The sequence below is a fragment of the Myotis daubentonii genome, chromosome 9 (genome assembly GCF_963259705.1).
Source record: "Myotis daubentonii chromosome 9, mMyoDau2.1, whole genome shotgun sequence".
Classification (NCBI taxonomy): Eukaryota; Metazoa; Chordata; class Mammalia; order Chiroptera; family Vespertilionidae; genus Myotis; species Myotis daubentonii.
This window is the reverse complement of record NC_081848.1, coordinates 10,707,164-10,724,168: the sequence shown is the minus strand read 5'-3', so window position 1 is coordinate 10,724,168 and position 17,005 is coordinate 10,707,164. Positions and strand designations below refer to the sequence as shown.

General features: G+C 40.9%; 1 protein-coding gene across 2 annotated transcripts in view; it reads left to right on the top strand.

Annotated features, from left to right (window-relative positions):
- Positions 1 to 17,005, top strand: part of PDGFD (platelet derived growth factor D) — a 222,435-nt gene that overhangs the window by 129,326 nt on the left and 76,104 nt on the right. The window contains exon 2 of one of the 2 annotated variants that reach the window (XM_059707926.1): positions 14,726 to 14,912. In XM_059707926.1, the coding sequence (XP_059563909.1) occupies positions 14,726 to 14,912 (187 nt within the window). Of the gene's footprint in view, positions 1 to 14,707; positions 14,913 to 17,005 lie in introns of both variants that reach the window. The other variant, XM_059707925.1, reaches the window with a different exon arrangement.

Below are 17,005 nucleotides of genomic sequence, written 5' to 3'. Positions count from 1 at the left end.
AATTTATCCAAAAAAGTATAATAATTTTTATTTCATTGTTCCAGTGAAAGTCCAAGTTCATATATTCATAGACTTCATAAAGGAGGGGAGAGGGAGAAAGAGATAGAAACACCAATGATGAGAGAGAATCATTGATTGGCTTTCTCTTGCATGCCCACAATAGGGATGGAGCCCGCAACCTGGGCGTATGTCCTGACCGGGAATCAAACCATGACCTCCTGGTTCATAGGTCGCCGCTCAGCCACTGAGCCATGCCAGATGGGGTCAAGCCTTTTTTAATTGACTTTAAAAAGTCTTCAAAATTACTTTTTCCTCCAGTATTGGCGCACAACTTCAAAGTAATATGACCTTTTTTGTGACAAGTGAGTGTGTGATCTTGGTTTGCTTAGTTTAGTATTTTTAAGGGCTTGGAATTTTAAAGAATACTGAAGAATACTAGGAATTCATCTGCATTTTCTACAATTATCATGTCCTTTTTAGCTTACATGAGTTACATATTATTAGAGTTAAACAATTCTCTTGAAAATTACCAACTTTTGATAGGTCAATATTTAGCACCATCTCAATGCACGGATTATTTGCATTCATATCTTACAGTGTTGACAATTATTTGACCTATTCTGAGATATATGGTAATTCCCGCTGCTTTTAATTTTATTGTCTTAGATGGGGAAAAAAAATGTATTTTGAACCTCAAAGACAAATAAAGATTCTGCTTTATTTACTTGTATTCATTACCTCTGCTTTGGTCCTATAAAGCACTTGGTTATTTCTGTACAAGAGAATATAGATGAGATAGTTTTTATCTACTTTTTATTATGTTTGCATTATCAATCTATTTTTTCATACTTTTTTATTTTAGTGCAACCTTTATAAAGGCATTTTAAGTGACACTTCCATATCCAAATATGTTAAAATTCATCCATATCTGATGCTACCAATGCAAACACCTGAGGTTGAAATTAGATTAATAGTCATCTCCTAAGCATGACTAGATTTACACACACAAAAGTTAAGACAACTCTGTCCCAACTTGCTCCACTTCCTAACAACTGGAGAGTTGCCTTTAACAATAATCATAGTTCCCTAAAAAATAGTCTGAAATTTGGTAGAAAAATGACTGAATCTGTAAATAGCACTAAAGACATATAGTTAAATAAACATTTAAATATAATATATTTAAGTATTCATAGATATTATATGAGATATAAATAATATACATAATTATGTATATATACATGTAGGTATGTACAAACCATAAATAATGAGCCATGTGATTCTTATATTAACTCTTAGTTTTCTCTTAGGAACTGGTGGGCCTTTAGTCAGATATGGACTAAGAAATGCTTTTGTCTTGCCACGTGAATCAATTCCTTAATTTTTTAAAAGATTTTTTTATTGATTTTCAGAGAAAGAGGAAGGGAGATGGAGAGAGAGAAAGAGAAACAGCGATATGAGAGCAAAACATCCATCAGCTGCCTTCTGCACATCCCCTCCCTGGGATGGAGCCCACAACCCGGGCATGTGCCCAGGATGACACCCAACCAGCTGAGCCACACCAGCCAGGGCTGAATCAAGTTTTTAATCATTAGGATATTTCAAGATCATCTTCTCTGTTCCACACTGTTCAATCTCATGTCAGCCTTTTTGGATTTATTACTGCCTCCTAAAACTTAACCTATTAAATAATTTCAGAAAACTCTCACTCTCTGTCACACTTTAGTCTTCCAAGATGATGTTTGTAAGAATACGAGGGGCCCAGTGCATGAATTGGTGCACCTTGAAAGGACCTGTGGCCTGCGAGGCTGCAGTAGGCACAGGGGTGGGTCTCAGCACATCCTTTACACCCCCGCCCGGCCCCTCCACTGTGGCCTCCTGGCCCCCTGTCTGCCAGCAACCCCACTCCCACTGCTGCCACTCCCATGTGCTGAAGGCGCCAGCCCCACTCATACCCACTGATGGCACAGAGCGATTGGGGCCGGCACCAGTAGTGGGTATGAGTGGGGCTGGCACCGTCAGTGGGTGTGAGCAGAGGCTGCTGCCCTGATTGCCCCTCAGGAGCCCAGGGGGAGGTGGAGAAGCCCTCAGGGGCAATCAGGGCTGGCAGCCGCTGCTCTCACCTGCTGATGGCACCTAGCAATCAGGACTGGCACCGGCACCAGCAGCGGGTGTGAGCAGGGCCGGTGCCGGCAATATGTGAAAGCAGTGGCTCTGATGCCATCAGTGGTTGCAAAAAGTGGCTGCCAGCCCCTATCCCTCCTGAGGAGTAGAAGGGGGGTGGAGAAGCATCTGTGGGACGATCGGGGCCAGCAGCTGCCACTCACACCGGCTGATGACGCTGAGCGAATGGGGCTGGCACTGGGCGCTGGCAGCGGTTACGAGTGCCGGGAGGAACCATGGTGTGCAGGAGCAAAGAGTTTTCAGTAACCACCAGAGGCTCGCCCCGATGACGGTGAACAGCCCCACCTTGGCCTGGCGCCCAGCTCACCTGCTCCACCATCCTGCTGCAGCAGACGCCCGCCATATTCCGCACTCTGCTACCTGCTGCCAATGCCCGCCATGTGTTGCGTGTGCCCCTGGTGGTCAGCACACATCATAGCAACCGATTGTGCAGTTGTTCAGTTGTTCTGCCATTCAGTCTATTTGCATATTAGCCTTTTTATTATATAGGATTGGTTTTTCTATAATAAATGTTTTCTGCTAACTGTAGTTCTTCCTGGCTATTACTTTTCTTTTTATTTTGCTGATTATCATTCTATATCTCTGAGATAAGTTGGGAGTGGTCTAAGCAGATATTTTTGTCATTATGGTTGTTCTGTTTCGTGGATGTTAAGTTCGTATTGAAAAGATCCCTCTCTTCAGCAGCCTTTGATTTTATAACACTTTCAGTCATGCCATTCAACATCACCTACCTCCATTTGCAACAGTTTACAATGCCATTGTTTCATTTTTTCACATCCTTTACAGGTAAACATCATAGCACAAAATCTACAATATAAGGAAAGGTATTTAGCAGAGAATTAACTAATATAAATTACAGTGTGACTATTTTAGGGCAATCTTTATTTTCACTGATTTTAATTTTCAAAAATGATTTCCATTTTAATATAATTTTATATCACTTCTGTAATCTATATATAAAATAAAAGCTGTTTCGAAGGAAAGACTATGATTTCTCAGTGTTGTGCAATATGAAACAAACTCTTGCACATTAAAAGTTATAGTGAAGCCTGGAATAATACCTATGATGTGGTACTTTGGACAATTACTACACTCCTGATGACTATTTCTGGCAAGTTGTCAAAAAGACTTTATAGTACTTCCCCCTCCCCCTTTTTGATGGACTCAGAATCTTAAAGAAAAATAATTTGAGCTCAGGGAATTATCAAGTGATTACTCTTTAAAACATTGTCTCCAAATTGTTATTATGAAAAAGGTTGCTTGTGAAACATTAACACATCGGTTTGTACCAAAAGAAGCTGTAGGTTTTTTTTTTTTTTTTTTAAAAGATATATAACTGTCTACCAAATCCCTCTTCCCAAATTTTCATAAACAGAAAGGCTTTCTCTACTGCTGAGTTCTGAGAAAAGTCTGATGGAGAATTTTAAATAAAAATCAGCTTTGCTCTCGAGTTGCTTAAAAGCCAGCTGAGGGAGCATAGCTGGCTGTTTAGAAGCTGACACGGGCTTTTGGAAGACCAGTTCCCACTGGGAACACGTCCCAGGTGCCAGACCTAAATTCTTGATGATGATTGTCCCATCAGCAGTCCGGGAGGATGAGTGCATGGATGTCAGCTGCAATGCCTTAGGAAACACTGAGGGGAAAGATGTCAAAAATACCTTCAGGCTGATTTTCAAACGAACTATGTTCACAGAGTCTAATTTTTACCTTTAGCAGCTCACCCGTGGAGACTCCAACCCTGTGCCTTTCAAGTTAGGAGATAATTTGTGGAAAGTTACCTAATTACATTTACTTTAATCCTGATTCTTATTTTAGGGTCTCTTCTACAAAATGACCTCTTCATTTTAAACTTAGGGACACCCTGCCCTTCTCTCTTTCATATTCTCTATCTCTCCCTTTGTTTCTTTTTCCCTCTTCAATAATACACCATACTACTTCTCACCAATAAAGGTGCTGTATTGTGACCAAGGACATGTTTCTATGCCATGTTGTTATTGGTTGAGGCAGGGTGCAAAGTTTACCCAAGTTTAGTAGTTAGTAGTAGTAGTAGTAGGAGGAGGAGGAGGAGGAGGAGGAGGAGCAGCAGTAATACATTAGGCAAGGCACAGACCTGACTCTTGATATTCTTGCTGAGCTTGCTATATTCCAAATTAGATAATTGGATAGGATGAGAAACTGTGAGATCTAGTCAATCACCTGGTTTCATACATTTGCTCAACAGATATGAGACTAGTTCCTATACATATGCAGGTATAGGAAAACAGATAGTATGTATAGGGGTTAGTACTATCTGGTTTCAGGCATCCACTGTGGGCCTTGGAACTGGTAAGTGGGACTGCTGAGTATTTTGAGTGTCTCCATATGCCCAGACTGGCGCAAGGCACTGGGGTCAGGTTAGGGAGCAAGACTGGTTCTTTCCCTCAAGGAATTTAATATTCTGCATGTGATTTTCTTTCTTTTCTTTTCTTTTTTTTCTTTCCTATTAAACTTTCAAAAAAATTTTAAAGCACTCTGAAAATCATCAGTTTTTCTCTCTTATACCTAACCAGCCTCTCAGAAAGAAACCTCTACTTAGATTTAAAAAGAGCAAAAGATAGAATATACTGTTTCTACACCAAAGGATTGATTTGAATTGCTCTGTAATGTGTTCAAATTGATGTGCCATTATGTGCCCAGGACACTTTTATGGTTGACAAGAAGTAATAGTTTACTAAATAGTATGTGTTGAACATTTGCTAAAGTCTTATTTTAGCATTCTTATTTTAGGTAATAGCATACAACCATATATAATATCAGTGTTAGATAGCTCATTGAAGACTGTGGATTTCAGATCCCATGTCCTATCGTTGCCTCACTGGTGTCTGTTAGTCACCGTCCAGATATGGCAATGGTATCCCCTGAAAAGAAAATTGTGGAGGTGTTATGTCATTTGAACCTGAAAAGAGCATAAATGTCACATTACCCGAAGCAGAAGCCGGAAAGCTGACATGGTGTGTCTAAGGCTGCTGTCTCCTTTAGTGAGAAAATCACCAGGACTAGAACAGGACGGAGCTGAATTCAAGATTCCACTCCGACATGTACCAGCCTTTCTTTCTCTTGACCTAAAATAAGCACTTTAACTTCTCTGTGTTGATTTCATTACCTGTTAAAGTAACAAAACAAGGTTTAACTTAAAAGAAAAGACAGAATGAAAGCAATGATATTTACTACCTACTTTTTTGTCAACTTATATTTCTGATAGACTTACAAAAATGGATGCTTCTGAAATATACTGCACCCTAAAAAAGTAAGTGGTCGCATTGTGGTTGCTGTTTTGCAGCTGAAGTGAGAAGGGTTTATATATCATTCAACTACCTTCTGGGTAAACATTGTTTCTATTGTCAATGTCAGAAAGGTCAAAATCTCTAGACAATTTCTATTAGAGTTTATTTGATCCAAACTGACAACATATGCCAGGGTGCACGGTCTCAAATGCTCCGCAGAATAACAGTTTTGCAGATTGTTTTATGCAGTTTAAAGAAGGGATGTAAGGGAAAAAATGCAGAAAGCTAGGCAGAGACTGGATTTCAAGGTAGTTAACAGGATTAGGTGCTCTCTTGAGTGCTAACACCCACTTGGAGGGGAATTACTTATGGTATTTCAAAGGCGTCTTAACTTACATGCACAAGAACAAAGGACAGGGTTGACTTAAAACCTTTCACTAAACTTTTCACTAAAGAAGTTATAGGCCTGCCCTGGCCAGTATCGCTCAGTTGGTTGGGTGTGGTCCGATAAACCAAACGTTTGCAGGTTCAATTCCCAGTGAGGAAAAAACGCCCTGGTTGCTGGCTGGATCCCAGGGAGAGGGCATGCAGGAAGCAGCCCATTCATATTCCACTCTCACATCAATGTTTCTCTCTCACACTCTTTTCTTCCTCTCCCTCTAAAAATTAATTAGAACATATGATCAGATCACCCTGTGAAGTTCATTTCCATCCACACTGTGATATATTGCATGATCAGAGAACAGCCATCTTACAAGTGAAATTTTGTCATAAATCCCTTTGCAAGTTGGGAATTTCCTGACTCAATGACCATTCTTTGCTTTGAGCCTGAAGCTACAGAATACAGGGCTTGTGACTAAGTCGGCTCCTGGATATCCCATGGTGACAGTGGTGCAGAAGAGTACGCCTTCACTGTTCCACTGAATTTGTGTGAGGTGGCACAGGTGCAAGTATATCATTGCTTGTTCCTATAGAGTCTTGGATGAAATAGTTTAATCTTTATGTCAGCAACTCAGTATCTGCCCTTTGCATCTTATGTTGTAACTTGAGAAGAAATAAAAATATCACCTGTCTGTGTAATTTCATTTCTCCTTAAATATACTTTCTATGACTTTTCTGTGAAATGGGGAAAGCTAGCTAAGGGGTGAGAGCCAAGTGTCCAGTGTCAAAGGCGCCGAGGTTGCTGGCCTCTGACCCTAGGTCATTGTTTACCAGAATTGAAGTTTTGGAAGAGGGTCTAAGGTCAAAGAAAGGAGAGCGAACCCATGACAAGCCATCAGTTAAGAGTTAAGGTTGAGCCGAAACCGGTTTGGCTCAGTGGATAGAGCGTCGGCCTGCGGACTGAAAGGTCCCAGGTTCGATTCCAGTCAAGGGCATGTACCTGGGTTGCGGGCATATCCCCAGTGGGGGATGTGCAGGAGGCAGCTGATTGATGTTTCTCTCTCATCGATGTTTCTAGCTCTCTATCTCTCTCCCTTCCTCTCTGTAAAAAATCAATAATATATATATATATATATATATATATATATATATATATATATATATATATATATATATATATGAGTTAAGGTTGAAAATCCACATGAGTTACACGTTCAAAGCATAGGGGTGGAGGAACTGGGGAAGTCTAGAATAAGAAGCAAAATAGTAGAAAGTATGACATGGTCAGTGAATCTCAAACTTTAGGGAGCGTCGCAAGCACCTGGCAGGCTAATAAAACAAGTAGCTCTGGACTCCACCTGTAGCATCCTTGCTTCTATAGGTCTTGGTAGAGCCTGAAAATTTGCATTTCTAACGAGCTCCCAGGTGATGCTAAGGATGCTGGTCTGGGGACCACATTTTGAGAAGGGTGGTTCTAGATGAATTCCAGAGACAAGTGACAGTGCTGGCGGTGGCTCTTCATGAGCTCCTGGAATATTCTGCTGGGTGAGCTTAGTTTGCTTAAATGTTGGAGACAGGATAGATAGATATAGCATCTTGACTTTTTTTTTCATTTTAATTGTTTTTTTAAATAAAAAAAAATCAAATGAACAACTCAGTTTTTGAGGATACAAACCTCCTTCTGTATTAAAATGCAAAATAACTTACATTTTTGCCATGTAAACATAGAAACTCTATGAAAAATGATATATATCGTGTTTTTGTAGTTATACAGATAGTACAGTGCTCTGTTTAGAAGTGTACTTTCTGGCCCTAGCCAGCTTGGCTCAGTGGACAGAGCGTTAGTCTGCAGACCAAAGGGTCCTGGCTTGATTCCAGTGAAGGGCACATACCTCAATTGCAGGCTCCTCCCTGGTCCGGGCCCTGGTCAGGGTGCTTGCAGAAGGCAACCAATTGAAGTGTTTCTCTCACATGGATATTTCTCTCTGTCTTTCCCTCACTCTTCCACTCTCTCTAAAAAAACAATGGAAAAATATTCTTGGGTGAGGATTAAAAAAAAAAGTGTGTGTTCTGAAGATAAACTTCCTAGGGTCAAATCTTTTTTTTTCTCCCTGCTTTAATTTAAAATATTATCCCTAATATATTTATTAATTTTTTAAAAGACTTTATTGTTGAAAATATTATATATGTCCCCCTTTTTCCCCCTTTGACCTCTTCTAGCCTGCCCCACCCCCTGCCACAGGCCTTCACCACCCTATTGCGGGTGTCCACCGGGTTATGCATACATGCATACAAGTTCTTTGATTGACCCCTTCCCCTCCATCCTCCCACCCTCTTTCTCCCCGCCTTCCCTCTGAGATTCCTCAGTCTGTTCCATGCTTCTATGTCTCTGGATCTGTTTGATTCTACTACTAGCTTTGTGCCCTGAGGTCACAAGTTTCTTAAACTGCTGGAGATTCCTTTGTAAAATTCGGATATTATGGATCACATGGGTTGTTGTGAGGATTAAATAAAGTAAGGTATTTAAACTTTTTATGGTGCGCCTGGCACATAATAATTGCTCCATAAATGTTTGCTATTATTGGAACACCAGAGTAAATACCTTCATTCAGAAATGAAACTTTGTGTATAATACTTGGTAGTGATCTCAGGTTTAATTTGTAGATTTCTCTGTGTTTCTATATTTCGTTATAACCCTCCAGCTAAGAGTAGCACTAAGTTGACATGAAGTTATCAATTATATTTAAACAATGTGACTCAAAAGTTGAAGTGGATTACAGAGAGCAAAGAATCTAAAAGTCTCTAGCAAATTTCAGACTAAGAAGGACGAACACCTTCTATATATATAGTAGTTCAGAGCATCAGCTCTGGGACCAATTGCCTGGATTTGTATTCTGACTCCACACTTCACTAACGCTATGACCGTGAGTAAACTACTTGACATCTCTCTGCCTCAGGCTCTTCATCTGTCAAATGGTGATAATAAACTCAGCAAGTTTATTTATTTGTTTGTTTATTTTATTGTTGACAGTATTACAGGTGTCCCCTATCTTTCCCCGCTTGGTCCCCCTCCACCCAGCCCTGCCCCACCACAGCTCTTCACCACACTATTCTCTGTGTCCGTGGGCTACCCATAGATATATGTAACTTCTTTAGTTAATCTCTCCCAGTCCCTCTCATGCCCCTCCCCTCTGAGATCTGAAGTATATATGGTCTCTCTCTCTCTTTCTCTCTCTCTCTCTCTCTCTCACACACACACACACACAGACACACACACACACACACGGTCATGTTTAATAGAGTTTAGATGCTGTAACTGAAATATGCAAAGTGCTTAGAAAAATGCCTTTCACAACATAAGCACTATAAAAGTGTTTACTGTTGATCTCTAGCTTGTATATATGTAGATTTTGGGAGTGTTCTGTTTTGAAGGGAAAATAAATCAGAAATTAGATTTTTTTAAAATTTTTTTGGCCTCAAGTTCAATATACTGCAATATAGGTCTGTGGTAACTTCATAAAACTGGAAACAAGTTTTTCTTAATAAAACTACAGCTTTCTTAAAAATATAATTGGTGTTTCATTTAAAAGCAGAGTTAGTACTCTTACGATAGTCTAGTCTTTCATAATGTTCTAGAAAAAAAGAAGCCCCTTTTCTACTGGCAGAAATCTCTATGCCAGCACATATGAAGGATACTCACTTTGTCATTGACAAGCTCTGTGGTCTTCTGTGTGTTGATACCATTGACCTCTCTGTCCTTGAAATGGCCTCTTTCTGGGCAACTTGACATAGACATGGCACTGCTGTGGGTCCCCTGCCTGCCTCCCAGACATTGCTTCTCTGATTTTCCAGGCAATTCTTTTGTCGTCTGACCCCGGTTCCCCACCCCCACTTCGACATGTGTGCCAGCGCCCACGCCTTAGCCTCCTTTCTGCAGACACTTCCTCGGGACCCCCCGCCCCAAAGGCTTCCCCTTTCCTCTCTAAGCAGAGACCTCATCTGTTCTATTCTCCCACATTAAGTCCAGCGTTATAGTCCCAGAAGCCTGCTAAAGCTTCCACTTGAATTTCTCACTGCCACACTGAAACCAGACTTCCATTTCTTCAAAAATGTTCACCCTACCCATTCTGCTGTGTGTTAGGGTTACCATGCTGGGTGTAGGCCTTTGCATTAGCATGTTGCTTCTGTCTCTTGATTTTTTTATTTTTATTTTTTCTGATCTGGACTTACTGCTACCTGCCATTCTAGGTCAGAACCTTGTTCTTCAGCAAATACACAGTTTCCCCCGTCCAGGATTTCACTTTCTACAGCTTCAGTTAACCAAGGTCAACTAGGGTCCCAAAATATTAATTCCAGAAATATACAATTCATGTTTTACATTGCACACCATCCTGAGGAGTGTGATGAAGTTTCAAGACTCCCACATCATCCCACCCAGGATGTGACTCATCCCTTTGTCAAGTTCTCCGCACAGTAGATCCTCCCCACCCATAGTCAGGGAGCAGCCTTCTTGGTTATTAGATCAACTGTGAGTATCACAGTGCTGTTGCTCAAGTCACCCTTATTTTACTTAATGATGACCCCAGAGTGCAAGAGTGGTGATGCTGGCAATTCAGATATGCCAAAGAGAAGACACAAGGTTCTTTCTTTAAGTGAGTTAATAAGGAAAGAAGTTGTATCCTGAGGTTGCTAAGGTCTACAGTAAGAACCAATCTTATCTGTGAAACTATAAGAAGGAAAAATAAATTTGTGCTAATTTTGCTAGTGTACCCTAAACTGTAAAAGTTATGGCCACAGTATGTGACAAGTACTTAAGATAGAGAAGGCATTAAATTTATGGGTGGAAGATATGTTCTGATTGATGGCAGTGTGGTGCACCAGAAAGCAATGAGTCTACAAGAAGACTTTAGCAAGGGATCCTCTGAAACCAGTGACCACATTCACATAACTTTATTTTAATATATTTGAATTGATTTGAGAGAGAGAGAGAGCGCGAGAGAGAGAAAATCATTGATCGGCTGCCTCCTGCACACCCTGAAACCCAGGCATGTGCCCTCATGGGGAATTGAATACGGGTTCATAGGTTGATGCTCAACTACTGAGCCACACTGACCAGGGCACATAACTTTTATTAGGGTGTATTGTTACAATTATTTTGTTTTATTAGTAGTTATTGTTCATCTCTTACTGTGCCTATTTATAAATTAAACATTACCATAGGTGTGTGTGTATAGGAAAACACAGAGTATATACAGATTTGTGGACTATCCTCTGTTTCGGGCATCTGCTGGGGGTGCTGTGTCCCCTGCAGATCAGGGGGACTGCTGTGCTTCCTAGGAGATGGTCCCACGGCAGGTGCTTGCCTTCAGATGCTCTGCTTCCAGGTGCTGTCCCACAGGTCATTTTCCACAGCACCGACAGGCTGATAACCTTCCCATCCACTAGCCTTTTACCCTTTCCAGAACTTTCCTGTTCCCACCTCTATAAAGTGCAGGTACATTTGTCTTTCAAATCTTTCTGGAGTTTGCCCTTAAAGTATGTTTCCACCCCCAACCCCCCAATATGAACCGTTGTAATCACCATGCTAGCCCTATAGCTCCCCCTGCTCTGATAAGTATGTGTCAACTTTGCTTTTCAGGTCTTCAAAGACAACTGCTCTCTAAACATTCTTAAATTATATTTGAATCTAACATAGTCTCTGGAACAGTAAAAATATAAAATTACATAAATGTAAAAAAACAACAACAAAGAAACAAACAAAAAAACAAAACAAAACACTGAATATTACCCCTGAAAGAGACCAAAGAGAAAATATGCTACTCAATCTTCTTATTTTGCAAATGAGGAATCTGAACACCTGAGATGGGTTATTTAAAAACTCAGATTTGTGGTTACCTTCTATTCATGGCACATGGTATCCGTTGCTATTTACATTGTTGATATAAAGTTTTATCTAGATTAGATTTGCTTTTGATTAGAAATATTAATTTAGAGAAATTATAACTAAATAATAGTACTGAAGATAAGAAAATACGGCAAAAGTGTGAAAGTAATAATCAAGAGATAGAAGGATTGAAAATATCGCAATGCACTGATTAGAGTTTGTGCTTAATAAATGATTGTTGACGGGCTCGTTGAAAGCTCACACCTGTCTCCCTACTCCCTAGCAAACAGTCTTCACCCACTTACAGCAGACAAATACTTTTCATGACTACATTTTCAGCATAAGGTCAAAGGAAGCGAAGAGTAACAGGTCAGCTGGCGAAACTATTTCTGGCCCTGTAGGCTTCCTTTAACTTTAACTGAGCTCCCTGGAGGTGGTGCCAGCGGAGCCAGTGCCCTAGTCTGCAGACAGGAGTGTCGACTTCCGTTAGCCACCTCACTCTTCCTAGAACTCTCTTTCCCACACAAAGTTTAACTGGGCAAGTGCAACACTACAAACAGCATGAGTAAAGAAAGTGAAGTGGAAATTCCCATATGCACAGGAATATTTGTAAAGGGGAGAGAAGACTACATTCCGCGTGCTGACTCATTGTTCACATGCCTTCTCTTATTTTGGAAACTTTAAGAGCTACCCTCAGCAGCCCAACCTCTGAGTGGTTTCCGCCAGCACTTTAGACCTTCCTGACCAGGCTCACTGAATTACAGGCCCCCAAGTGAACTCTCTGCGGAGAAACAGAAATAGGCTGTGGCTGGAGTCTGCTTATAGAGGGGCCTAAAATGTCGAAATCTAAAGCGCAAAGAACTCTGGATACTGGGAAAAATGAAAAATGGATCCACTGTGCAATGTAATTCTGATGCAAGCTACCTAGAGTTAGGTCGGGTTTCACAGATTAAGGGCACAGTTCCTGCAAGACTGCACTTCAGACACCAGCTGCAAGTTTGGTGGTCCCCAGGCTACCCACACTTCCGACCAGCTGGCTACAAATTCAGCCTTTCCCACAGCCCCTCAGGTTTGAGAATTTGCTAGTGGTGATGTAAGAAGTCCAAACCTGTAGATAACGTCTTAATAATGTTTTGATTGATAATAGAGAAATAGGAAGGGAGAGGGAGAGAGAAACATCTATCTCTGTGGGCTGCCTCCTACACACCCCCTACTGGGAATCAATCCCACAGCCCTGGCGTGTGCCCTGACAGGGAATCTAACCTGTGGCCTCTCTGGGCCACACCTGCTAGAGCCTGTGGGTAATTTTTATAAGAGTTTATTTGAGCCAAACTGAAGACACATGCTGGGGAGCAAGCTCTCAGATGTTCCGGAGAATAACAGTTTTGCAGCTTCTTTTATGCATTTGAAATTAAGGGAGGAATTTAAGGAAGACTCTATGGAGTTGGGGGAAAGCAAGAAGGGGTGGTGAATTACAGATTATAGAATGGTTAACAGGATTATGTGCTTTTTGCAGCTGGTTATGGTTTATTTCAAAAGTGTGTTAACCTAGATACGCAGAAACAATGGACAGGCCTTGCTTAAGGCAAATATAAACTTCGGACTAAAAAGTTATATGCCTGGGGCCTGACTACCCACCATGGCCTGCCCAGTTAAGAATCTATTATCATGTCACCCTGTGAGGTCAATTTCCATAGAATCCCCTCTTTTTTTATTCACACTAGAACAACTCTTTGAATTTAAGAAAGTACCGTAGTTAAAATTACAATTTTACTACAAAATGTACAAATCAGAACCAGCCAAGTAAAGAGGCACATATGGCAAGCAAGTCTGGGAGGGTCCCAAGCATGAGGCTTTTGTTCCTCAGGACAGATCACCTTCCCAGCACATCAATGTGCATCACCAACCAAGATGCTTACCCAAGCCCCAGGGACCGGAATCTTTCTGGGGCTTCATTCTGTAGGCAGGATTGATTGAATCACAAGCAATGTGATTAAACTCACTCCCCAATGCTCCTTCGCTTCAGGCTGATATCCAGGCTCAGAGCTCATGTTGGTCTTTCTGTTGAGGCCAACACCCCTCCTGAAACTACTTAGGGGTTCCAAGTATATCAACTCATTAGCATAATGTGGTCCCAGGGGAGTACCATGAAAAAGAACACTTCTATTACTTGCAAAATTCTAAGGGTTTAGAAGTTCCCTTTCAGGAACTCAGGACAAAGACCAAACAAAAATGCTATTAAACAAACAACACACAGAAAATAGAAGATGAATTGGATCTATTTAAGCCATGAAAAACTAACACAAAAAAATATATGATTTTTATGATGGAGAAACCACAGACAAATGTCACTTGAATGTAAAATGAGGGTCATTAAACATTATTAGATCTTTAAAATGTGTTTTTCACTCACGGGTTCATTTATACAGCATTATTTATTGAGTGTCTACCTCCTATGCTAGTCAATGAAGGTATACCAGTACACTGCCCCTGTTTAAAAAATAATAATTTTATTTGTATTACATTAAAAAGAGGAAGGATTGTGCTGAGGGGTGGGAGTGGATGGGGAGAGGTCAATGGGGGGGGGGGAGGGAAGGAGACATATGTAATACTTTAAACAATAAAGAATTTAAATTAAAAACATAAAAAAGAGGAAGAATGAACTAGTTGAAATTATTTGCTTGTTTTAACTACAATCAAAATGAACCTGAGTACTGGGATAATCATTAATTTTTCCTTGTCAAATATGATATTAAGAGAGCCCCTCAAATACAAAGCATTTGTCGTCAAGTCTATATTGGAGAGGAATTTTGGGAAGTGGGGGGTTATAGGAGAAATGTCTATGTTGTTTGTTTCACCAGAAGGCTACCATTTGGTCTTATGTTTTTAAACAAAATCAAGAAGTGCTTTGAAATGCGATGTTTTTTAAACTGTTCTTTTTTTGCTTTCCTGTAATTGGAGCAACATACTAATTTCTACAAGTTGTGACTACTAACAGAGAGCAATCACCTCACAGACTTGTACCGGAGAGACGAAACCATCCAGGTGACAGGCAATGGCCACGTGCAGAGTCCCCGCTTCCCAAACAGCTACCCCAGGAACCTGCTTCTGACATGGCGGCTCCATTCCCAGGAGAAAACAAGGATACAGCTAGCCTTTGACAATCAGTTTGGATTAGAGGAAGCAGAAAATGATATCTGTAGGTAAGTGGAGAAAAATGTCCAGTTTACAGAACTCTTTCAAGGTGAAAAATAAAAGATGAATTGAAAAGCATCACATCAAACTCCCCTTTTGGGCTCTTTGGACCTGCTCAAGAATGCACCACTTCTTTCTCAAAAAGCCTTATGTCAAACTATAGCGGGAAGGCCAGGGAGGGGAGGGGGGATGGGTAAGAGATCAACCAAAGGACTTGTATGCATGCATATAAGCATAACCAAGGGACACAAGACACTGGGGGGTATGGAAGGCTAGGGGAAGGTCAAGGGGAGAAAAAAAAAGGAGACATATATAATACTCTTTGTAATACTTTAAGCAATAAAATAATTAAAAAAAAAAGCCCATGTCAGTTTTAACGGACAAAATAAACTGGGGCATGGACGGTGCTGTGGAGGGGGCTAGTAGCCTCACTTTCACACCTGTCAGAGCCAGGCTGCATGGCCCCAGCCCCCAGAGAAGGCAGGAGTCTGCTACTACAACAGCCTCTGTGAGTAGATGGATGCATCCCATAACTCTACATCACCTGCAGCCAAGGCTTGTGGCTCTGGCCCAAGTCAGCCTTGGGCTCAAGGAGTGTGTACCCTACTTGGCTCCAGGAACTAATCAGACTATGTAACCTCTGCACAGTAACGATTCCCGCAGCACTGGGAGAGGGTGACGGCGAGGACCTATGGTGTCAGGCCCTTACCCTGACATCATAGTTTTAAGGTCTCAGATGTGTGTAAGAAGGAAGAGGTGGCAACCCCAGGGACTGTGCGCTCCTCATGGTCTGTTTCTTGTAGTTTCTGAGTCGGCATTAGAGGATAAAATCATGGCTGATAATTTCCCCTTTTTGGAATATTTATCAGACAAAGCCCTGGCTGTTGTTGTTTTTTGAATTGTCTGCTCCACAGCATCGTATTCACTTAATTAGCATATATAAGACTCAGGGAGGATTTTTCTCTTTTCTGTACTTAACTGTGCACACTTATTCTGCATTGCCAATGAACTACTGAGCTGCTAAATCCTTCCAGCAGGTTTATTTTTCTTTGAATAATAAAAAGAGGGAGCCTCAAATTTGGCTGTCCTTTGTTGCATGTTTATTATGCTGACAGTTTTTTATTATGTTGCTATGTTTTTCAAGAATAATAACAGTGACTGTGACTTTTTAGGACCATAGAGGGTACTATATGTCCGAAAACAGATTCAAATACATGCCAGAAGGGCCAGTCAGTAGTTACAAGGAGGATAAACTAGAGCAGATCTTGTTTCTTTTCAACCTTGAAATAAATAACTAATTTTCTGCACTGGAAAAATAAAAACAGTTTATGAGAAACACACACACACACACACACACACACACACACACACACACCACTATTGACAGATTATTAAAGGTGATGACACGGAACACGGAAGGAGAAAGCCAGGTTTCTATTACTGAACAGGGATTTTGATTCTGGTAGTGAGTGAGCTCTTTTGGCATCCTGGCCTCTAAAACAGAAGAAGAGAAAGCTAGAATGGTTAGCTTTGTGGCCCTCCATCAAATCTAATTGCTCCTCAAAATGTATGGAGAAGTAGAGGAATAAGAGGTGGACAGGGGTGAGAAGAAGGGAAAGACACAGTTCAGAGACTCGCCTCAATGCTCCCTAAGAAACATGGTGGTGCTCTCTTGACATCAGATCCGGAGCAGATGTTACACTGCTGATGTGTCCTCAAAAAACAAGAACGACCTATTGCCATCTTAACAAAGTTTCCAGTAAACGCCTGCTTTGAGCAGTAAATATGATTTCCACATATTGTATATAAAATGAAATGCAATTGGTTTTCTACCCTCTAGTCCCAAGCCTCCTTGATGTTTACACTGTATTATTTTATTGCTTGAAATAATTCGTTGCTAGTTCTTCTCACTTTCCAAGCACCGTATAAAATTTAAGTAACTAGTTTACACAGTGCCCAAGAGTTAACCAGCTGGGAAAATCATATAAACCTTCTTATTCTGCTCATAACGTAACTGAGGCAAAGGACATCGGCTCTCATAAATCACTGCCAACAAAATTAAGTCAGCATGCTGTTGTATTTGCCTCCTCCTTAGGCTATT